This window comes from Varroa destructor, unplaced genomic scaffold (genome assembly GCF_002443255.2).
Source record: "Varroa destructor unplaced genomic scaffold, Vdes_3.0 BEIS01000005.1, whole genome shotgun sequence".
NCBI classification, from domain to species: domain Eukaryota; kingdom Metazoa; phylum Arthropoda; class Arachnida; order Mesostigmata; family Varroidae; genus Varroa; species Varroa destructor.
In genome coordinates this window covers 7,714,673-7,737,049 of record NW_019211458.1, presented here as the reverse complement: position 1 = coordinate 7,737,049, position 22,377 = coordinate 7,714,673, and the positions used below count along the sequence as shown (strand labels likewise).

The 22,377-nt window shown below is 38.3% G+C and overlaps 3 protein-coding genes across 7 annotated transcripts; 1 reads left to right on the top strand and 2 right to left on the bottom strand.

Moving 5' to 3' along the window:
* Positions 1-73: 73 nt before the first annotated feature.
* On the top strand, positions 74-6,267 carry Xe7 (A-kinase anchor protein 17A). 2 transcript variants are annotated; one of them, XM_022807143.2, is made up of 10 exons: positions 74-1,000; positions 1,272-1,425; positions 1,588-1,747; positions 2,005-2,133; positions 2,494-2,597; positions 2,769-2,880; positions 3,134-3,235; positions 3,531-3,642; positions 3,832-3,948; positions 4,283-6,267. In XM_022807143.2, exons 1-10 carry the CDS (start codon positions 842-844, stop codon positions 4,319-4,321), a joined length of 1,188 nt encoding a protein of 395 aa, XP_022662878.1. In that variant the 5' UTR covers positions 74-841; the 3' UTR covers positions 4,322-6,267. The 2 variants fall into 2 exon arrangements, with proteins under 2 accessions (XP_022662878.1, XP_022662879.1); XM_022807144.2 differs by having other exon boundaries at positions 75-1,000; positions 3,835-3,948.
* LOC147755231 (uncharacterized) lies at positions 4,293-9,851 on the bottom strand. 2 transcript variants are annotated; one of them, XM_086991624.1, is made up of 4 exons: positions 8,429-9,851; positions 6,954-7,306; positions 6,446-6,695; positions 4,293-6,059 (listed from the first exon to the last, which is right to left on the bottom strand). In XM_086991624.1, the coding sequence occupies exons 1-3, from the start codon at positions 8,548-8,550 to the stop codon at positions 6,448-6,450; spliced, it is 723 nt and encodes a 240-aa protein (XP_086847750.1). In that variant the 5' UTR covers positions 8,551-9,851; the 3' UTR covers positions 4,293-6,059; positions 6,446-6,447. The 2 variants fall into 2 exon arrangements, with proteins under 2 accessions (XP_086847750.1, XP_086847751.1); XM_086991625.1 differs by having other exon boundaries at positions 6,975-7,306.
* A 153-nt stretch (positions 9,852-10,004) lies between these two features.
* On the bottom strand, positions 10,005-22,044 carry Mrgn1 (Mahogunin ring finger 1). Of its 3 annotated transcripts, none has more exons than XM_022807142.2 (14): positions 21,893-22,044; positions 17,158-17,365; positions 16,803-17,009; positions 16,325-16,488; positions 15,756-15,986; positions 15,256-15,503; positions 14,593-14,889; positions 14,184-14,369; positions 13,627-14,043; positions 12,586-12,791; positions 12,294-12,370; positions 11,999-12,139; positions 11,670-11,780; positions 10,005-11,427 (listed from the first exon to the last, which is right to left on the bottom strand). In XM_022807142.2, exons 2-14 carry the CDS (start codon positions 17,337-17,339, stop codon positions 11,342-11,344), a joined length of 2,553 nt encoding a protein of 850 aa, XP_022662877.1. In that variant the 5' UTR covers positions 17,340-17,365; positions 21,893-22,044; the 3' UTR covers positions 10,005-11,341. The 3 variants fall into 3 exon arrangements, 2 of the variants coding, with proteins under 2 accessions (XP_022662877.1, XP_022662876.1); XM_022807141.2 differs by lacking the exon at positions 21,893-22,044 and adding an exon at positions 19,140-19,994; XR_015329391.1 differs by lacking the exons at positions 10,005-11,427; positions 21,893-22,044 and adding an exon at positions 19,140-19,997 and having other exon boundaries at positions 12,572-12,791.
* Between the last annotated feature and the right edge of the window lie 333 nt (positions 22,045-22,377).

The window sequence follows — 22,377 nt, the reverse complement described above, 5'->3', positions numbered from 1 at the left end:
CATCGCATGAGGATTTTAAAGCAGAAGTCAGTCATCGTCTGCTACTCGCTAATAACAACAATAAAAACAGATCGATTCCAAAAAAAAAGTCTCTTGTTGATACTGCTGCTGCCGTGTTTGCCAATGTGTGATGTCCATTTGGCGGTGAATGCGGTAAATGGGACGAGTACTGTGGCGTTGGTGGTAGTGACAAAGTAATCTTTACCTGTTTCTACCGTTCGGTGATATTGTTTCATGCTCATCAAAGCTACCGCCGTTCATCTTAGTGCACGCCAGGGCGTGAGTTAGCCTCTGTCTAGCAAGGGCTAAATAGAAGTTATCCCAGCCACTTATACAATCGTCAATTCATTAAAGCCATAGCCTCTTCCCGATTCAGAGCCGGAATTAACAGCTGTTTTGTAATCCCAGAGGATCGCTAAACTAAATATTTTTTTGTACATTGGAATTCGAAAAGGAACAATAACAACGCACAACAAAGTTATGATATGATAGCGGCGCATTATAACATTTTTTGCGATAACATGTAAACGGGTTAATGGGCAGATGGAGAGCTTCTGAGTAGGGTCTAGGGATGTAGACACTGTATGCGTTATACATGAGATTACTTTTTGATTGCACAACTATTACACAATTTCCCTTTTGGATTATCTGCAAGAAGTATTTATTTATTAGTTCTCTTGAAGTGGGAAGTTGACGGTCATCATCTAGAACTATTAATTGTTTTTACCGTCAGGAGAATTAGAGGGTTAGTCTTTAGTTAATTTAGCGGGTGGGATTTTGAAGCACATTCGGGGACCTTGAGCGGGTATTGTCGGAAATCGAATTCGGCACTCCCGTCGATATGGCCTCGATTCACTCATGCACAGATATCTCGGACGCAGTCGAACTGGAGCCCAGTGTGGGCCTATACCTCAAGCCAATCTGTCGAGCCAACATCACTTTGCTGCTTCCTGCTTCGCTCGCCAAACACTGCATCTCGGTATCCAATTGGGAACTTCAGGTTAGTGAAGGCTTAATCCGGATCAAAATCTCAGACATTCGATTTGCGGTATATCCGTTTATCGACGAAGGACAATTATTCCAAGTTGCCTGTTGGTGCTTTCTTTAGTTCTTAATAAGTTAATAGGCAAGCAAGCTATCTACAAAGAGCGCAGGACATATTCCATAAGACCAGTAATGCACCCCGATTGTATTTTGACACTCCTAACGATGTGGTATATCAAACCATTGTTTTTATTTTTACCGCTCTACTGCACACTTACTTGATTTAGGAAAAGCTTCGCGAGGTGGCTCGTCCAATAACTTTGGTCTCGCTCCGGGTATCGAAGACAACAATGGACATCGTACGTTTCGAGGCAGAACTTTCAAACCGGCAGGATCTCAAGCTTCTCATTGAACGCATGGATACGGCTATAAAGCTTCAAGGTATTTAAAAGTAATGCATATATGCGCTTACCGTGACCGTATCCGTGATTTAGTTCAACATTAGTTACTATTAGATTGTCATTTTTCACTTCAACTAAGAAATAATTTCATTCATATTATCCTGCATTCAGTAACATTGATATTCGCATTGTTACATTTGAGGTTGGCCCGAATCCGCCCGGGTGCGTTGCGGTGAAGCTAAACTAGTTTTCCCGTCTCGACATGACTGGGAAGCTTTCTTTCGAGACGCCAAAGGCCTCGATGAAATGCGACCGGGCGAGCGTCCCGATACGCTGCATATTAAAGGCCTACCTATTAAATGGTGAGTGTCATTGCATTCTTTGTTGCTATACTGGTAAATCTAACTTTCCATTTTACTTCAATTTCCGCATTGCATTCAAGAAAGCTTTAGCAAATATATTCGTGTTGATTGGTCTTCTTCATACGGAAAAAAAATATCCGAAGCTCAAAACTGGCCTTCGACATTCATAAGAAACTGAGGCTTTTATTATATCACGATCGCGTCTAACTATTTGCCTTCAGAAATAATAAATTATGTTTTAATTCACTTTATCGCAGGTTTGCAGAACGTGAGACCTCCAGCGGAAGTTCTGACATTCATCCGAGTCTTACAGTCCTTCATCGCGTATTCAGAGCGATTGCTGATGTCCGATGCGTTGACATACCTATCCTTGACCACCGAGACAGGTATTTGTTGATGTTTAAATTTCTGCTGGCAATCAAAGTGGCAAATTTATTTTGAGTGAATATGATTTTGTTAGTGCACTGATGGTCTTATATCCATACATATCCAAATAAATATGACTTCAACACGTTAGACGTGGAGTAAAATTTTCGAAATTAATATTGACCTGTAACACATGAAGATAGCTAAATGCAGTGGCGGGTTATCGTTTCCTACTTTGAATGAAAGCACATACTTTTTATATATATTAATGAAAAACAAATTTCTATATTATTCATTCTGGTTTCTAATTTTAGTGCTAAAACTTCTTTCACTTACCATGGAAATGTATACATTATAATAAAGTATATGCCTAATTTCAGGGAGAAACTAAAATCTGGCGAAGATTCTTTTGGCAAAATTGGAAGTTGCGATCTTGTATTTGATGCCTATGTACAGTATCGCGAATACGTCGGTTTCGTTAAAGGTGATTTTTCGTCGGTATAATATTTCTCCAAACAATGATTCTTCACCGCAATACATATAATTTTTATTTAAGAGTTTTTATTGCAAAAAAATCCCGTCATGTCAAGGTCATTATGAAGATAACCAAATTCTGGCCCCTGAAGTAACTAAGTGTGTCTTGGTTGCTTTTAAGCTATGGATGCTTTACGGGGAATGAAGCTGCTTTATCGACCTCCGTTGCGTGGAGATCGAAGCGACACGGCGTCGTCAGCTTTAACGGCAAACATCATTGTTGATTTCGACAAGTAATTAACAAGCTTATCTTTGGGTTACGTCCATAATGTAAAATCTAGCTATATAAATAAGAATACACATATTCAGTCGTCTGCACAGGAAAAGTACACCTATATCATTATAATAAAATAAATTAATACAAACATTTATGTCAGGGTTTCTGGAAGATGACTTTAAATATCAGATGAAAATGTCCGATCAATAGGAACAGAAGGAGCTTTTGATGTAGACAATGAAATTGGGCTTCGCTTCAATATTTTTCAGGACAGGACACCTCTCTGATGCGAAGATTCGTGCGCGTTCAATGCAAAACGCGAAAACTAAAAAAAATCTTCTTAATGTCATTCGGAAAGAGCAGTTAAAAAGGTTGCGCAATTCTCTAATATTATATTTATTATTAAGCATGGATCGCCTTATTTACTTTGAATACTAGGGCTTCAATGTTTATAGAGTTATTTAATAACTATATAATAATATAATAATAATATAATAATAATAATAATAAATGAGAGGCTAATGTCCTATTCTTAGAGATGCGCATAGTATATTAAACAGTAGTATATGCCTGCGATTATCATTTGCTACCACTTATAACCGTACCTTATAAGACCACATGCCGATAATCTTCTTAATGAGCTGAACTATTTGTTGATTTCTACAGAAAAATGCGAGAAGAAAAAGAAGCACTAAAGAAAAACAAACTTGAATCAGACGAAAGGCAGTTAAGGGAGGAAGCCCGCAGACTGTGTAAAAGACTTATACAGTTAGTAGCGGTATGTATTTAAGAAAACTATATTGTGATTTGCTGTAAAAAGCTATTATTAAAATCGAACCACGTTAACTACTTTTTGTTCTAAATATTGGTCATAATTTATGATGATATCGGCTAACTAGTTCATGATAATATTGATATCTACCAATTGAAAATACCTACAATAGAAACATATTTGCTTTCGGCTTAGCAGAAAGATTACGAAAGCAGTGCTGCATCTGTTCGGGCTCCTAGCGCCAAAGAACTTCTCCTCATGCAAGAGCAACAATTGCGAGAAAGACTTCTACGCAAAATGCACGAAAAGAAGGTAACGTATTACGTACTGAGGGTCCATTAACTTAAATTCATCGTTTTAAAATTAGAATCTTGAGCGTCATACGGTCTGGTGTATGGCAGGCATAGCTAAAGCAATTTTGTGCAACGTTACCATGTCATTGTTATTAGGTCTTCCATTATCTAATATACCTAGCAAAAACATTCCAAGGGCATGTAACTTATATAAAAAACGTTGGTTACTTACCGAAAAACGAACTCTTTCCATCACTGGTCGACACTTATTAGTTTTCAAATTTGCGTAATTTCGCGCAAGTACGTGCGACGAAGTGTTATAGTAATAATTGAGTTGTTTTCCATACTTTCAGGGCAAGATGGCTTCAGTTGTTCGCCCTATAGAAAGCTGAGTCATCGCGTACTGAAGAAAAATATTACCCGAATAAGCTAATGCAATAATTGACTCTCTAATAACTTGAGGGACTGTTTTATAGAGAAGATTTTCATGTAAAACCCATTCCGCGTAATGATTATATATATGTGTTGCCAAAGCTTCCTTGAACTTTTGGATTTACTGCATTCTTTAGTTTCGCCATCTTGCTTTTAAGCTTCTGTCAGCAAAAATTTTGCTTGTAAGCAGATTTCAATGTGTGATAAAAAAAAAGTACAAATCAATTTTATTTGTGGAACATAGCTATGGAACGCAGTGCTCTTGGCAATTGTCTGTCTCTAATTAATTAGAAGAGGCACTACAACGATTTTCATTATCTGTGAGGTTATGTGTATACTGACATCGCGTATTAAAAAAAATTCTATTATTCTAGCCTAGTAAATAACAATGTTGGATTTCTATTTCTCTGACAAACTAACATCAAAGTAGTGGAAGCTTTGCGAAACAACACGAGAAACAAAGATTTAAGGCAGACACACGAAAAGCTCAACATCAGATTTTTTGTATATGCCTTTGTATATAAGTATGTAAAATTGTTAAAATATAACGTGTTACATGCGATACAAAGAGTTCAAACGAAACGTTAGAAGTTGTCTATTATTATAGTTACTATTACACCGATAGCATTGATTACATCTAGGTTGTTAACATATAGCGCTCCCACACGAATCGACAATATTCCGACTGAAAGCCACGAAGAAACGTTTGTGTTTGCGCGAGACCCAGTAAACCGCTGAGTACACAGGCATATATTATCATGGGACTGAGGACAGGACCACTAGAGAATTCGGCCATGCGTTTTTACTGCGTGTTCCCTTGAGATTATGGAAATCGCCTTGGAAACACTACAGATATATTTGTTATAAAATCCAATAATGATATCTTCAACAGTTTGGCTTTTTAGTGTGGTGAGAAATGCCTTTTGAGTTCCTATTCTATTAGACTGGACATTTCATCACCAGAAAAAACCGCTTTACGGCTTTACGAATTTAATATTTCTATGTCAGAATTTCTTGAAGACATCGGGCCCCTTAATCCTTCCGTAACGGTTCTGGGCCCCTTAATCCTCCGTAACGGTTTTGACATTCTCAGAAGTTTCATAGTTTCGCGCACTGCAGCTAGCACTAAATTCGCATATAGGAATCTGAAAGAAGCCGGAAAATCCGACTTTTCATCTGTGTGGTGCGCTACTTCAGGAGCATGGGCTGACAGCTTCTACTAGTTAATGTTACAAGATGAGCTATTGTTCAGCGGGCCAACGAATGTGACAAACGATGTTCAATAACGAACTTCCTACGTTTCACGCGTCGCAAAAATGGAACCAATGGATTACAATGCCCCGCTATAAAAGAATACATGAGAATTTCATACTTACAAGTCTGTTCTGAGACAAACTGATTACACAAAATGTGTGCGCATAGTATGAATGAAGTAACACAGATTGACTACACAAAACGTGTGCGCATAGTATGGAATGAAATAACAAAAGCATAACTTTTTTTTTATTAAGCTGATACTTTTAAATCTAATTTTTCGCTACCGTTGTTAAAATACAGCATTGTTAAAACACTCTTGAGTTCGTGTATTATAAAAGATGATCTGGAGGCTTCTTAAACTTTCTGCAGACAGTCATCCATATAAATAGACCAGGAAATTTTCTTCGTCGAGCGTGGGAATGATGTGCTATTAACCTTAAACTGAAAAAAACGTGGAAAAAAAGAGCAAAAAAATCCGTCCATGCAATGCGGTTTAAACTAAGGGTAGAGGCACGCCCTTTATTAGATAATAGGCATTGTGCAAAATCATTGCACCCTACTTATTGGCCGCTGTCGACCCACGAATGACTTGCGGCTCGATCTTTATTTTATTGACGAATAAAGGCATATCTAATCTAAAGATTTTTAAGATGCCAAAGTTTAATATATATAGATAAAGCAACGGTTTTTCGAATAGCAGGCAAAAGCCTGTCGCCAGCATATCGTTCTTTGCTGCCGTAAAGGGTAAAGCCAGAATAAGTGGTTACTGAATATTTTGTCCTTTCGTTTGATATTCTAATTAAGTCTTGCAAATCACAAAATCATACCATTAACTGAAATCTTCTGCTATGGCTTCAGTTATTTTGGGAGCATGGTCTGTGGCATTTAGAGCCCGTTGTTGCTGTAGCTTCTGCTGTTCTGCGGCACTTTGTATTCGAAGAGTTATTAATGTGGCAACCCCAGCTGCGATACCTATAAACGCCACGACAACGATGAGCCACACAATTTTTGAGCGTTTGCGTTTTCCCTCTCTTAACTGTTGTGTCTCTTCTTTCTTCTTCGCTAATGCGGGGTCCGCTGAAAGGCACGCGATAAAAGTAAAACATCGTACATACGAAACATTACAAGATGAGTAGGAGTTAGATACCGATAGCGGAATTTTAAATATTTACAATAGTTAGCCTATTTCTCTTACCCTTACCTTAACACAATAGAGCATAACGATATTACTGGTAAAATATGATTTCGTATATTTCGTGTGTTCCCGCTATATAGTACGGCGTGGATTAAGTTAATTGCAATATAATATTCACTGAATAGAATATATTAACATACAAGAGGCGTTTGACAGCTCACCAGTGCGTTCGTGTGAGCTTTTCTTTTTATCGTCAAAATTTGTTTTTCGTTCCCTGCTGTGGCTCGACGATATCGAGTCGCCCGTTGCGGAGGATGTAGTGGTCGCACTAGTTGGTTCAGCGACAGAACCAGAAGAAAGAACCGTCTGACTCTTCGTAAGTTCTATAGAAGAGCTACTTGGGACTACGTCGGTCTTTGAATTAACACTGACACTGATAGAACCTGCGCCTGTGGCTGATGACGATGAATCGACGCCAGCCTTGTTTTTGGCATCAAGACTGCTGCGATCTTTAGCGGCTTTCGGAGACGAAAAGGGTGTACCGACCCTTTTCCTGTTAAATTTATTTATCGATAGAAATTGTGCAATGTTAGTTAGTTTATGATTAATTTCGACGATAGATACAATTACTTCCTCCTTACCTTCCAGTCCGATCCAATTATTGCTTGAAGTAAGCGTCATCGATCCTATAGATTTTTAGAACCATTGCAGTACCTACCTGAAGTGCATGTGTGTATGGGCTATCGTATAGCCCGTACACATGTTCTGACATATAATTTTTATTTATAAATTTTATCTGACATAAAATATGTTTTACAAATACAATACAAAGAGAAAACGCTCTTCCAGTAAAACTTGAACGTCGGTGCACGTTCTTGACTTAAATAGATTCTATAAATAACGCGAAAATTTCCAGATCGTGCATTCTTTTATTAAAAACAACCGTATATTAGAGCGCGAGCGTTGACATAATCTAGTAAAAATCAAAAGTACCATGGCGTTACGTAAGCATCCTCTATTTTACCATATTTAGCCATATGTTTTCAGCGACTAATCTTCGAATATCAAACAAGCACGTCGAAAAGTTTCTGTTATAAAAATATTCGAAACCATGACCTTTGCGCATATAATCTATACACAAGATAAACCAGGGCATGTCAATTACTTAACTCGACAGTGTTTTAGATATACAACTTTCAAACTTTCACTGTTTAAGTCCTACTTGTTACCTAAAGAACGGTAAATAGACCATTTCAGTCTTTCCTTGAAAAGTTTTTAAGCTTAAACTTTGCAGTCGATTCATAATCTGGAACTTGGGTTTCCATTGACTGCAACGCAAGAGGTTTTTTTTAACCATAGGTTAAATCTCATTTTAGTCTTTATCTATATCTAGAACGGTTCTGCGGCAAATAAGCCATTTAATGTACGCTCTGTAAGCTCAGCGTTGCTAAACGGCGCTAAATTTAAAAAAATTGTGTCGACAGACTGCAGAAGCGTTGCGGTCACAGCCTTTTATAAGTACCGTCACGAACTACTTGAAACGATAAAAATGACGACAGGCTCACAACCACTATCTAAATACCACGTCTCACTAGTACTGATAGTATGAAATTTTCGCGCGATATATATATATATACACGTATATGTATGCATTTAATAGTCAATAAAAACTAACCTAAGTGCCTCGCTTTTTACAATTGGAGATTTAATTCCGTCGGGAGCAGAAGATTTCGTAGCGCCAGGTATTTCGTTTAACGCTGTGCTAGTCGTGGTGGGATTTGCGTTTGACGGCCCCATAGTAGCTTAATCCCGCAGCTGGACGTTCGATGGTCAAAGCAGACAAGATTCGTAGTACCTAATGTAGGATGACTAAATGGCCTGAACCTTGGAGACCACCAAGTTTGTGCGTGAGCACAAACTACGTATTTCTTAAGAAACGTTGGATTTCTTGTAATGGAGTCAAAGCTCGGCAAGAATCTATCTTCGTTATTGCTTGAAGTCGATACACCTTCTTATGTTGTCGTAGCTTTTTTAGGTACAATTCCTTATTTAATGTAAGAATATCAGCGCACAAACGTCGTTTTTTTTCGCGAAGGAGAGAATCGAATGATCTGTTCAGATTTTTTTTTACCTAACTGATTGATTTGCTATTGATTTGGATTCCACAATAATCCGTTAACCACGAGATTTATAACGTACAAGTTCGTTGTTTTTCCTCACACGAGGATAATTTATCACCTATTGAATCAACAACGAGGCGCTAATAAACCTTAGTTGAACATACTATGAAGTAGGTCCCCAGGCTTATTCAAGGGTTACTGATATGACTGCAGCTACAAACGCTCACAAGATAATTCAATTTGGCACCTAATTGTACTATGAATAGTTACGTAGGTTACCCATAGCTAGGAGCCGCTTGAAATGCAATTGATTAGGCGGTTTGGCATCGATGTATTCGTTGTTGACTGGCCAAAGGTCCTACTACTATCACCAGTTCCACTTCTTTAACAGGATTTTCAAAAACGATTCGTTGTTTTCGTGTTCGCTGTTCAAAAGTAAATTTACTGTTGGTGTTAACCATCCATGCTTTTCATTTGACCAAACGTTACCGCAATGCTTACTTCTTTTATACTTTGTGACGCACGTTGTAAGCGTTAAGCTGGCATTGTTCAACCGGTCATGACGATACTCAAGCAACCCTTATGTCAATTGAAGATATATGTTACTGATACTTTATATATTGGTTTGCTTTTTATCACACCTAGCAAGAACAAAGTTAGCGCGAATGAATTAGCTATATCCTTCAAAACGTGCGGCATGGATGCGCAGATCTTTCGAGTGCTTGCATTAACACCAGTAAATCAAACTATCATTTAAAGAATTAGTTGATAAATAGTTGTTTACTGTTTGAATGCTTCGTTATAGAGCTGGAGCCGTTTATCGTAGTGTATCATTATAAATTTCCCTTTTTTACTCCCTTTTCTAATCGATAGTTTTTTCCCGCCCCTTTTTCACAGTGCGAAAAAAAGAGTGCCTAATAAAGAAATCTTTTCTTGTACGTTTTCCCAAGCTATAACAATACACTAAAAAGACATAGAAATTTGTATTCGATACAAATTGACAGAATTTCGAGCATAGAAAGGCTTTCTTGTAGCTTTATTAAGCGTCCACATACCGCATTATAGGTTTTCGTTAATACTGAAATTAGACTTTTGTCCTATGGCACCCATTTAAAAAAAACATAAGGAAAATCGAGATAGCAGTGCTGCATCTCTGCAGTGATTTATTTCTAATAGAATGTAACGAAGGCGTATCACACAAAATCATCTGAGACTCACACACACATATATATAGGGGGTTCATATTCAGTCCAGAATATGATTTATGGAGTTGAAATTGAGATTGCAAGTGTTTATAATATGCTCGTTTCGCGCTAAAGCATTTATTCATCTGCATCATCATATATATATATCCTTATAGATTCTAACGATTGTAGCATTAGTAAAATTAGTTACAAGTATTTAGAGCTACCTTTCATTTATATATATATATATATATATTAGCATCACAGAGAGATGGAGAGACACAACATAAACTAATGTATAATAAACCATGTGTCACTACCTTAATCAATACGTAAAAACTAACGCAAAATGACAAAAATACGTCTCGTAATTCTCATAGAGGTTTTCAATAGAAAACACCGCATCAGCACTAAATGAACGAAGTGGATTGGTAAAGTGAATCAGTAATGAAAAAAATATAAACTCTTAGTACTCGTGAATTCTATTAGTCACTTGCTTTTCGCTTCGCCGAAACTTGTCGCAGCTTGCTTCGTAGTCGTCCCAGTGTTTTCCCATGATAGAAAATGTCGGCACTTCGTAATCATGTTATCGAATACCTAATCAGTCGGTTTCACCTAATTACGATCTCCGATAGGTGTACGCAGATAATAATCCAAGCAGTAATGTTTCTGCCTTCTTCTAGTGATTACTGAGTTTAGGTGGTACATTACAAAATATTGGAATGTAACATGGAAAGCTGACGACACAGAAACATCTTCCTCGAAACGAAAAAGAATGCATTCTCTGAGTGATACAGTTAGGCGAGATTCGTCAAATCGATATTGACAGCATACACGGTGATGTACGGCAAGGCGTATAAGAGTCGGTATTGATTTTGTCATAAGATGAAAAGAAAAAATGTCACATTCATATTTTCAGTTTCGCGAAAATAGCACACGGAATTTAGTAAGCAATTTGTTTGCGCCCACTAACGAATTATCTTGTTCCTAAAGCCGTATTGGGGATATTCGTTTTGGGCGAGGTGTATCTTGCGTATGTATTTAAACTCTAGCCAAGCACTATACTTCTAAAGCCATTGTTTTCTTCTGAACGGCTACACACAACGCTTTTGTGAATCATTTTGTTGCGCAGTACACTAGCTGTCTCGTCTACGGCGTTAAACGCTGCGCTTTTACGGGATGTACAGATCCCTTGTTCCAGCATAATAATGCAATAAACGGTTTAAGAGGCTGCCGTAGACCTAAAATGACTGGGATGATCATCTCGCATATTGTCCTTAGACGTTAAACCTCTTCCGTATCTCCACAGGTGGGCCTCACTTGTTGCTGCTTGATCGTGACTACAGTGACAGCCGCATGCCCTCCAGCTCCTGGTAATGAACATAAGATACATCGTCACATATGTAAACCGCAATGTACGTTCTAATCAGTGCATGGTTGCCTTTTCAAATCGGTTGCATAGGCTATTTGCTTGGTACATGCTTTATATCCGTCAATAATGACCGTTCGATATTTACAACGTAAGTATACAGTTCGAAGAACGCGGGTACAGTGCGAAACATGCGGAGTGCACAGTACATGAGCACCAATGAAGTTTACTTTGGCATCTTACCTGTACTTGTTGTCGAGGATCCTGTTGTAGCGTTAACTAGAAGACGAGTGCCTGAGCCCGCGCTTGAGAAACTGTCAGCACTTGAACGGGCAGAGCCTGATTTTGGGGTACCTTAACGAGAATAGGGCCATTGTAAATGTTATACGTTGAAAGCTAATGTAGCACCGTACATCTATAACGACACCACAACTCAAACAATCCATTACTAGTGCCCTACGTAACTCTATCATGTGTATACTGAAAGCAACTATTATATTCTATTCTCTTATGGGCGCACGTACATATTCATGAACGCTAAACGTCTGCGTTCGTTTACCATAGATACTGACCTGGAGCTAGTGTGGGCAGATCTGTACCGCTTGAGTCGTACGCCAAAGTTGAGGCTGCCACTACTCGGCCCGTTTCTACTTGTTCTACGAGCTCCAACTCTGCAGGCTCACTTTCGCTGCCCGCACGTACGGTGCACGACCCTGTTTCCAGTCAGTAAATAGTATCGAAAAGAGAAAACGGAAAGAACGTAATTAGAGACGTTTGATATTTATTATAACCGATGTTGCCCAGTACTTTGATAAATATAGTGGAAGCCGATAGCCACTGTTTCCAGTTAGCCAATAAAACTCATACCGGAATCTGGAAAGGCTTTCCTCCGCTGAAAAAGCATGTCCATATCCCTGGCATCTTCGCGCGATCCATGAAGATCTCTGCAAAAAAAACCCATAATATTAACGATTGTTCCACGTAAAAACATACATTTCGAACATTCTTGGAAACTTGTATCAAGTTTGTATATTCGTTTACTTTGGCTGAATAAAAATGCATTTTAGTAGACTTGAAAAATGAAACCGGTACGTTTGCATACGATTATGACCAACAGAAACTGACTTTTTAGATATCTTAGTTACCATTCAGAACGCACCGATTGTCAAGACTTGTGTCCGTTGCTTGGTCTACTGTAATTACGGTCGCGGCTGCGGGAGATGGCGATCCTGGGGGAGGGAACGCAGAATGTACCCCGAAATCGCCCCGATCGCATCCCTCTCCGGCTAGGGTTCCGTCTCCCGCTACTCTGCCATTATCTTCACCGTCCAGCAAAGATGTACTCTCAGCTGACAAGTTATCCATCTGAAAAATAAAGTATATAATGCTATTAGCTCAATGCAAAGAATTCGAAAAAATAGAATACAAAATTATTTTTAAATTCGTAAGTTCATGTTCATACTGATGCAAACCAGTGTTATAGCGCAATTGGCACTAAGCGTAAAATAAAAATTACAGTATTGACCTTTGTTGTATAACCATTTCTATGACTTCTAGCATGTTGCATTTGTTTGAGTAATATACATTATGTCGTTTGGCTCGTCACTTCTTAGTATTACACTTCAAAAAAAATAACATTAAACTTTCAGAAAAAGAGAACTTGGATTACTTACGTGACAAAAGTTTAAATTTCTATTTTCAGTTAAAATCTTTTCAAATTATATAGTTCCCAGATGTATCAAAACTGTATTATAAAGATATTCGTATCGTCGCGATATTTGAAATAAAATAGAAGGCACTGCGTTCAGTTATTCACAATCAATATTAATAAATAAAAGTGAACATATTGCCTCGTAATCACTAGCAATTCATTCAGTACATTTATTATTTAGGTAGACTGATGGAGAACGAGATCACTAATGCTAACTTTAAAAGTGTGATTTAGATCAAACATTAAGATCAGTTTATTAGATATAGAATTTCCCCTTAATGCAAAGTATCATAATTTATCTGATATTAATACACTTTTTTTTCTCTGTTGAGTTTTTTACAACCTATTTTGACAAATGTTAAGAGATGACGAGATCGTGTGAGTCACAAAAAATGTTTTTCGTACCAGGCTTACAGTAGCGCATAAGCCATATCCGAACGCACATCACTGAAAAGCGAGGTGAGGCCAATTTCCGAGTTGGTAACTTACGGCGAGAGACGTTGCACTAGCGTGTGATGCTGTATGTGGTCTGGCGCTCTTGCCCAGTCCTCGACCCTGTTGCTGCAATTGTCCCTGCAACTTATCCTTGTGTCTTCGATGTCTCCCAGGTAGAGGCGCCGTCTCGGCCCGAGCAAGCGGTTGATTTTCTTCTGTTCCGAGCATTGTCATTGTTCCTTCTAGCTGCCCTATCGAATTTACTCCACTTCCATCCCGTGCCGAGTTACTAACCAGAGCCATCTGCTCCGAAATCCTCAGTGGACTATGAGTCTGTAGCTGCTGCTGCTGGTGTCGAAGGCTCCCAGCAGAACTTGATTTGTTGCGATGCATTTTCCCTATTTTACCTCCACCACCCGCTCCACCGCCTGAGCCACTCCCGCTCCCGTTACTCCTCTTACCTGGGCCACCCTGAAAAAATACCGGTTAAAATAATATGGAACTGAGCAAAATGAGCATTTAAAATATGTAAGATCAGTAGTATTAGTTGAGTAGCAAACATTACGATAAATATTAGGTTGTAACGCGTGTTAAACGAGGCCGATATTCACCTGTTGATGGCATTCGGAACGCGGTGAATGTGAAGGATTCGCGGAGGAACTGTTCGCATGCAGGCGAACATGTTTACCAGCCTGGCCAATTTGAGACGTGATCATAGCCTGATTCCCTCCCATTGGTCCATTAAGAGCCTCAAGCAACGGAATACTCTCGTAGCCAGCAGGGACATCCTGCCCAACCTGTAATTCAAAGCCTGATGATGCTTCTGCTAAAGTCTAGGGAAGTTGATTACACCTATAATTAGATAGGTAAATTCATTGGTCAAGGAGGCGTTCGCAACTAGAATTGAAGTGCGCTTCATGATTTCTTGTAATAACCTATTATGCTATTGCTAAAGAAGTGTATGAACGAGTGATTCAATTCAAGGATTGCGAAGTCGAACAACTGTTGACTTAAACGCACTTGATGTAGTTGGTGTTCGTTATTGAGATGAGCCGAAGGGTGTGAGCTAAGGAGCATCTTGCGTACAGCCCGTATCTGAAGCAGGGCGCGGAACGGAGCCCGGCAAATGGGGCAGTTGTTCGCTTGGTAGCGTAGCGAATCAGCACACGCTGCGCAAAGACATAGATGCCGACAAGGTAAAATCAGCGTGTCCCTAGGCTCCGACATACAAATTACGCATTCTCCTCCAGATTCTTCCTCGGAGTCAGACTCGTCGCACAGTCCTCCGACTCCATCGATAGAAGAGCCACCGTCATCCTAATAAGAGCAAATCAACGCGCTGGCATTTAGAATAGATTAATTTTTCTAGAATCATGGATCTAAACGAAAATTCAATAAAAATAATGTATATTAAAAAAAAAAACTGGAAACAATGATGAGATAAGCTCAAGAATCATTCAAAAATGCACTTCAGAAAAAAACAGCTAGAAATCGCTTTTTTGAGCCCTATAATGTTACATATTTACTTGAAAAACTTATTTGGTGAATTGAGCTAACGTATTAAGTCATTCACTGAAATAAAATAGAGAGAGTAACAACAGAATTTCCTAAACTCACAAAAGTTTACTCTGTCTACACGGGCATTGTTCCATACGCGCAGTTATTATTACAGTAAGTACGTACATTGTGACTAAGACCGTGCGAGCAACCATTGTTCTGAGAGCATCCATTATGTATATTGCTATTACTACAGATGTTATTCTTATTCTCAATCCCGTAAATCTCCTGTAGGAGATAAACGAGTCCATCGACGAACAGTTTCTGCTTGAGCGGCTTCAAAGTATAACTGGATCCAGTTGGCTGCGAAATACTGCCCCCTCCTCCGGAATCCGCCCCAGAACCCATCATTGCTGAACTCGCCCGCTCTACAACTGATTGGGGTACGTCGGTGAGGATACAAAAAATTCAAATCGTGTTAACTGGGTACACCACGCAATTGAACATGCGGCACTCAATTAAGTCTTTTAATGATAATTACTTTACGAACATAAAATAATAATCCTAAAAATGCCTCATTTTCTATGGGGCACTTATCCGTGTTTCCTTTTTCGATTCAATCAAATTTGGGAATTTGAGGATCTATATAAATATTTCTCAGAATTAGATATATCGATGCATCTTACCTGCTAGAAGTACGTGACTTTGTCGGGGCTCTTCACCTTCTTCGGCAACACAATGGATCACAACTGGAAATACTTCTCCAGCACTTCCCGAGTCGCAGCCTCCGCCACCAATGCCATTTCCAAAACCACTTAGCGACGCTCCCCCATTCGGGCTGCTTCCTCCACCCGCACCAGCGCCTACACCCCCCGCGCCACCCCCAAGACCCATTCCGTCAACGGCACGTTCACATCCTGTACAGACAGGTCATAAAGCGGCAAACGAGTATTAAACGGTAATTTACTTATTTTCCTAACTTACATAAATTACGGGGCTAGGCTCACACATATCAATATAAATCTAGAGGTATCTTGCATACAGCACATATCTCAGGTGATAATTGTGATTACTTTCTGGATGTATTAAGTTATCATAACTACTTTTCATATATTCGAAATGATTTCAAAACGCGTGCGTGATATCCTAGCAGGCCATTGATATTGATACCTACCAAAGCGCACACGGTCTTTGTAATACACTGTATGTCAATAACCAACAACTTTTTACTATGCCAAGGTAGTTCTTCTCTTACTCTGGATATCGGCGAGGAACATTGTGTAATTATTATTAAATGCAAGTTCAGCGTCTGAATATTTCGAGGGGTCAAAAACGTGCGAGGTTTGTTGGAAGAGTTGATTGCAGCCGCGCTTGTAATGGTAGGTTTCCGATGACATTGTTGGAAAGCGGGGACAGTACCTGCAAAATCAAAAACCCAAACGAAACAATTTTCATGAATGTGGGCCTTGAGATCGAAGATGAAACTTACATGCACGTAGGGCACGTTAACGATTACGCATTAATTGTTTCTATCTATTTAGTTAGACCCCTAAAAAGATACGGAAGCTATATATGATATGCTGATGCTCGTGGTATAAAAATTATTCTGCAAAGATGCTAATAAAAATATTTTCCAACCTTTCTGAAAAAGTTTCGTGATTCGTGCTTTCTTTATGGAGGGTGATGTTAATGAGTCTATGTTTATACGAAACAAAGTGGCAATAAATACTCACACTATGCCATTTGGAGTAACTTCCTCGGTGCAAAAGTAGAGTACAGTTATTGCACAACGACACTCGGTATCGAAGATAAACTCAATGTTGTACTTCGTTGAGCCGGAACCTGTTGTTCCTGGACTTGGACCACCGTTACAGGTATCGTCTGAACTAGCATTCTTTTTAGTTGACCCCTCACTATTATTACCGCTGCCAGTTTTTACTCTGCAGTTGATCAGAAGTATCACATACACGGGTTACATATTCTTTTTTAAACAGGCATACTTAGATTATATAATAGAAAACAGCCATAGAATTAGTCGAAGATCTTCATAAAGAACCAAACACGTTTGAGCTTGAGAGTAAAGTTTACCTCACAAATCTGAGAGATTCTTTTCGAATATTTATGAGACATCGGAGTGGACGAGTTGGTTCGTTCGGCTGAGGTGCTGGGTAGGGAAACGGTAAAGGTCGTGAGGCAAGGAAATTCAGGTCTGAGTTCTCCCCGAACAGATAGGCTTCTGGTTGGGAGGCATCAAACCGCTCTCCACCCATTATAAAATGCGATGCAAAATAGTTACCTGCAAGTAGCAGGGCAAAGCAAGACCGCCCGTACAAATTACGCTATTACTGTGACTTGCTAGAGAGTACCTGCGATAAAACACGTTACATTTTTAAAAATTATTATACACATTTTATAGCTCATTAGATACTCGACTATCTATAAGTCAGGCATTACGTGACTATTGGTGAAAACGGTTTTAAATATTGATAATTTAGATATAACCTACTAACTGATAAAATATGCTGAGCGCACTCGAGGTTCCAAAAAAATCCAATTTTTCTATAATTTGTCGGAACATAATCAACTGTAACTTAATACTTCATGAATAAGACGAAACCACAAATGAAAAAAGTATCATCAACAAATGATTTGCATTGGCCGATTAAAATTTCTCGTTTGCAAGTACCTAATTAAAATACTTGAAGTGATGCTGATCTTTGTAGATTTGTTTAACCTAGCTCAATAACTGGTTAATTAAAAAGCTAATAAAATCATATTTTCCAAGAAGAGCAGCAAATTGGAGTTACATTCTATCTCAAACATTATGGATGAAATATTAACCTTCGCAAATCTCCAAATCCCTCGGAAATCGTAGAGTTATATGTAAGACAAAGAATGCTACGCCGCTCTACTTATTATCCATCAAGTATTTTTTTACTTTCTTACGTATCAAATCACCAAAAACCGAATAAACAAAATAAAAAAAGTAAGCGAACAAATTAAGATTTGCTGACAATACTTGTGGCTTACACAATGTTGAAAAGAAAGTCCAGTATGTACTGCATCCTTGACAACAAGAAGAATATATTTAAAAAGTAAAATAAGATCCACTAAAGTACAAACATTTAAGAGCAAACTTGAATACCTATAATGAGCATGTTTAAGCTTTAATTTTTTTTGGTCACAAATATAATAGAACGCCTGAAGGCCTGGACTGACTCAAACATTTTAATACTATGCATTTCAAAGAAATGTTTACACGGGCGATCGCTATATAATTAAGGTCGTGTCTGTGGTCGAACTGAATTAAAACATATGATATAATTAAGGGAAAAAATGAAACAAGTATCAATTTGTAACTCTAACATATTGTAGCTGTAGAATCCAAAATTTAACGGGCAGTCTCGACTTATTTTAAAAAACATGTGCCGTAAACTGAAATAATAAACATTTTAAGGCATTATTCTTAAATACAGTAGGTTAAAATGGATTTACTAATTTAACAACGTTTCAGAGTAACTTCGAGTACGTTCCGCAGGTAAAGAACGTCTGAATTTTTTTTGTCCTAACGTTGACGCACTTTTTTTCAAATGTGGCAACGCGATCCATTACTTAAGGAATGAACTGGTCTTTCTAAGTTATATCTTCATTGGTTTAAAGCAGCATCAGTAACCTTAATGCTTCCCTAGATACCCTTTGTTGTTCTGTTAAAGCCCTGGATAAGTGCAAAGGAATTCACTACATGCGAGTTTCTTGAGGGACTTCTTCACGGTTGAGGTATAATAGTCCAAGACGAGGTATTTGTATATAAAATTAATTAAATGCCAGCACAATACAGACTGAAAATGAGCACGAACTAGTTTCATGAATAGTTAATGGTTATTTTCAGTATCAAAGTTATTCAAAATAATCCTATCTAACTTGGACATTTATTTAGGGCTCATCCAAATTGTGAAAGATCAAAGTGTTAATTTAACGAATTCGCATCTTTCATTATGTGACATCAGTTCCTGGATATGCAAACGGTGCTCTAGTCAACTGTGCAATGCTGTTTTCAACTTTATCCTCACCACTTTTCGGAGGGTATCTGTAGACGGAACTACTATTTATATCCTCGCCATCAGCAAGTCCATTCTGACGACTGAGATGAATACCCATCGTTGTAGTAAATTCAGTCTTTGATTTTTGCTAGCTTGAATGAACGTCGATCGCACCTCTTCGTTTGAATAGCTGGAAGAAATGTTTCCGCTTTTCAAATTGTTCAGGCAGCGCAGAATACTGATATCTCGATAATCCGAATGTTCTGCTACGAACATGAGTTGGTTGAACCAAATTGTCCGAGTTGGGCATCAAACCTTGTTACAATGTCTTCCTCATCTTGTTGTGTTTTCATTCTGGCATTAAGTTTTAATCGGCTCCCTGGTTGAGCTTGGGCTGGTATAATTCAAGCTTCGTTTAGACATGGCAGTAAGGCTTCCGTTCTTCGATGTGAGGTCGTTTTTTTACTACTGTTTGAAATAAATTAACTTGTGGCCGATGCATAACATGAACGTAATTAGCCCAAATACCTATGCACTGACTCGCCCGTTGGCATAAACGAGATTGTCTGAATACAGAAACGCTATTACAGACGAGAAATGTCGAATCAGAGGTTTCGAATGCCAGCTGTACTTAGGTATAGGACGCTTTGCTGACTGATATTGTGACCATGTCCCTGGTTTGATACTGCTTCAGTGCTGTGGCGAAAGCATCAACGTGAACAACGTAGTCTATGTCGTAATCAATTACTTCATGGTTCTATGCCATTTCGGATCACTCTAATCGGTCGCTTATGGAACACAGAATTGAACATTACTACCACCGACTATTGATTCGAAGAAGCTCAGTCATACACTATCATATGTTTTTTTCTGACCAGAGCCAGCGGAGCCCGTACATGTTAACCTTGGGGAAGAGAGAGAAAACCGTATCTTCCAACCTGGCGATGATGGCGCGCAAAAGACGCGGTTTTTCACGTCACGCTATTTCTAATACGGTACGACACGGCAGAAACAGGGTCCATCAATGGAACATTCATACCGTAATCAACATTTCAAAGCTATAGTATGTTAATCAAATTGCAATTCTCACTCGAAGCATGCGAACGTAATCTTTCGAAGAAACTGAAAGACGCTTCTCGTTTAATAAGACATTTTTCATTCGCACCGCAATTATATCAATAGACCAGGGCTACCCTGGGTTAGGGTTCGTAATGGATCAGATTTTCTTAGCGCTATACCTTGAGGCAAGATGCTAAAGCTCCATTGAATTTAACACTAAACGGAATCTCGAAAGCAAACTTATATTATTATTACTGTTATCGACTCATTCCAGAATACCTATCAACAAACTGTTGCAGTATAATTTTACTTGCCGTTGTATATTTCTCACACTATAGGCCTACTGGCCCACGTAAGATTTTTGAGTATGTTAGGTATAAGGAAAAATATGAAGCGAATGTTTAATGATTTTTCGATTTATCTCATAATAGCTTGCTAGGAGTTCGATTGTTTAAAAGCAGCTGGAAACAACAGCTGCAAAGGTCACAATATTGAATTCAGTATTGCCTTGGAGTACTAATAGTATTTCCAGTTACATAAAAACTGCTTTTGTTTTTATGACTTTTTTCACTAGATATATGAAACGCGACTTTAAGCTAGTACTATCCTTTTTCAGTCGAGCTAATGTCTTCAGTAATGTTCACTTAATATACATCTTTATATCTGTAAAACTGTATGCCGTAACAAGTAGTAATCAATCATGCCAGTAATATTATGAGACTCTTGGAACTTTCTCTACTTGCTATTAAAGCCCCAGTTTCTTTCCAGACCTTTATAATGCGTAAAGTTATATCTGTTCTCTTTGGGCTAAATGATAACCAGCTATAAAAAAAAAATATTAGACCGTCGCAATAATCGATAAATCAAAATATAAGTGAATAATCCTTAATAGAAGCTAACAAGTGATGACTATACATTTTATATTCGTGTTATTTCTCGTTTATTTCATTCTACAAAAATCTGGCATTCGCAATGGCATAGACCTACCGGCCTCTGCATAAATGTTATGTTTTTCTTTTGCTGCTTTGCAAATTTCAGCTTTTTGTTCTTCTAGATTTTAGCTTGCCATAATCGTTTTTTTCTAACCATTTCGATGGTCAACAAAAATCATGTGTTCCATCTGTCCAAAACTGTCCTGAACCACTTTGTGTTTAAATTGAAGAGAAGACATAAGTACACACAGGTTGCTACAGGTAACGTATTTACTAATTAGGAATATATATTAATACACAAGAACAGACGGCACCTTCTAAAAAGTCAACTTCTACATATGTTTCAAAGTTTTATTAAACATTTTTCGTCTATGTTGAAGTGTTATAATGCTTCAATTTAAATAAGCACAGATAATAACTATCTGTTCTTTCTTCATAACTTACGAGATTGGCTGTGTTCTATTTGCGGAGATATCCTAAGTGTTCGGGATTCGATGTTCTAAGTTTAGAATAGTTGTTATGGCGAAACGCCGCTAATAGCGATCACTGGGAACGTTGAGACTAACTTCCATATTCACGTCTGTCTCAAGAGAAACCCTATGTAGGCAACTGTGCTACAATTATACGGTGCAACAACGAGCCTTAGTGACAGTATATTGCACAACAGCAAAAATGCCAAAGAAGGACACAAATTTGTATATGACACCTCTGTTTGAAACTATTTAAATCTATTTGGCCGACAGAAAACTGTGTAATGTAAGAAATAACATTATTTTTGTTTATGTCACTCACCGGGTAGCGTTCATAACACGTATTGCAAAATTAGGTTTAGGTTGTTACATTTCCTGGGCGTCGTAGAGTAAACGCTGTCGATAGAGGTGCTAGGGAGTGAACTGTTACCACGGCTCATTTGTTCCATTGTGTAGCTACGCAAGGCTTAATGAAAGGAGATTAAATGAAATACGCGGTGAGCTTAACGTCGCCTTGCATCTGCTGATCGATGGTGCTCACTCGTCTAGAGGAAACAAATGTTTAGGGACTTCGAAATGATGCTGTCTAGGGTCATAAAAGATAAAACTATAAAAAAGTTTATAGTCAAAATGCATTATTATAAAAAATAGCTTTCGTTCCGAAATTTCGATGCAAAAGATTCTTTTCATGATAGTAGTTGTTCGCATGATAGGAAAAAGTTGACGAAATTATGACGGAAGTTGTGACTAGCCATGATGTTGCCAGAAAACCAAACATCCACTACTAGACAGTTTCATACCACTTGA

What these genes read in the sequence shown, in the direction of transcription:
- LOC147755231 (XM_086991624.1), bottom strand. Translation starts at nt 8,550, where the DNA reads ATGGGGCCGTCAAACGCAAATCCCACCACGACTAGCACAGCGTTAAAC. An exon ending in GTAAAAAGCGAGGCACTTAG is followed by an intron (nt 7,307 to 8,428) that starts GTTAGTTTTTAT and finishes TAAATTTAACAG; the next exon opens with GAAAAGGGTCGGTACACCCT. An exon ending in TGAGCTGTCAAACGCCTCTT is followed by an intron (nt 6,696 to 6,953) that starts GTATGTTAATAT and finishes CGTGCCTTTCAG; the next exon opens with CGGACCCCGCATTAGCGAAG.
- Xe7 (XM_022807143.2), top strand. Translation starts at nt 842, where the DNA reads ATGGCCTCGATTCACTCATGCACAGATATCTCGGACGCAGTCGAACTG. An exon ending in ATACGTCGGTTTCGTTAAAG is followed by an intron (nt 2,598 to 2,768) that starts GTGATTTTTCGT and finishes GTTGCTTTTAAG; the next exon opens with CTATGGATGCTTTACGGGGA. An exon ending in ATCATTGTTGATTTCGACAA is followed by an intron (nt 2,881 to 3,133) that starts GTAATTAACAAG and finishes AATATTTTTCAG; the next exon opens with GACAGGACACCTCTCTGATG.
- Mrgn1 (XM_022807141.2), bottom strand. Translation starts at nt 19,227, where the DNA reads ATGGGTATTCATCTCAGTCGTCAGAATGGACTTGCTGATGGCGAGGAT. An exon ending in CAGATACCCTCCGAAAAGTG is followed by an intron (nt 17,366 to 19,139) that starts GTGAGGATAAAG and finishes TGCTACTTGCAG; the next exon opens with GTAACTATTTTGCATCGCAT. An exon ending in GACACAAGTCTTGACAATCG is followed by an intron (nt 12,371 to 12,585) that starts GTGCGTTCTGAA and finishes TTTTTTTTGCAG; the next exon opens with AGATCTTCATGGATCGCGCG.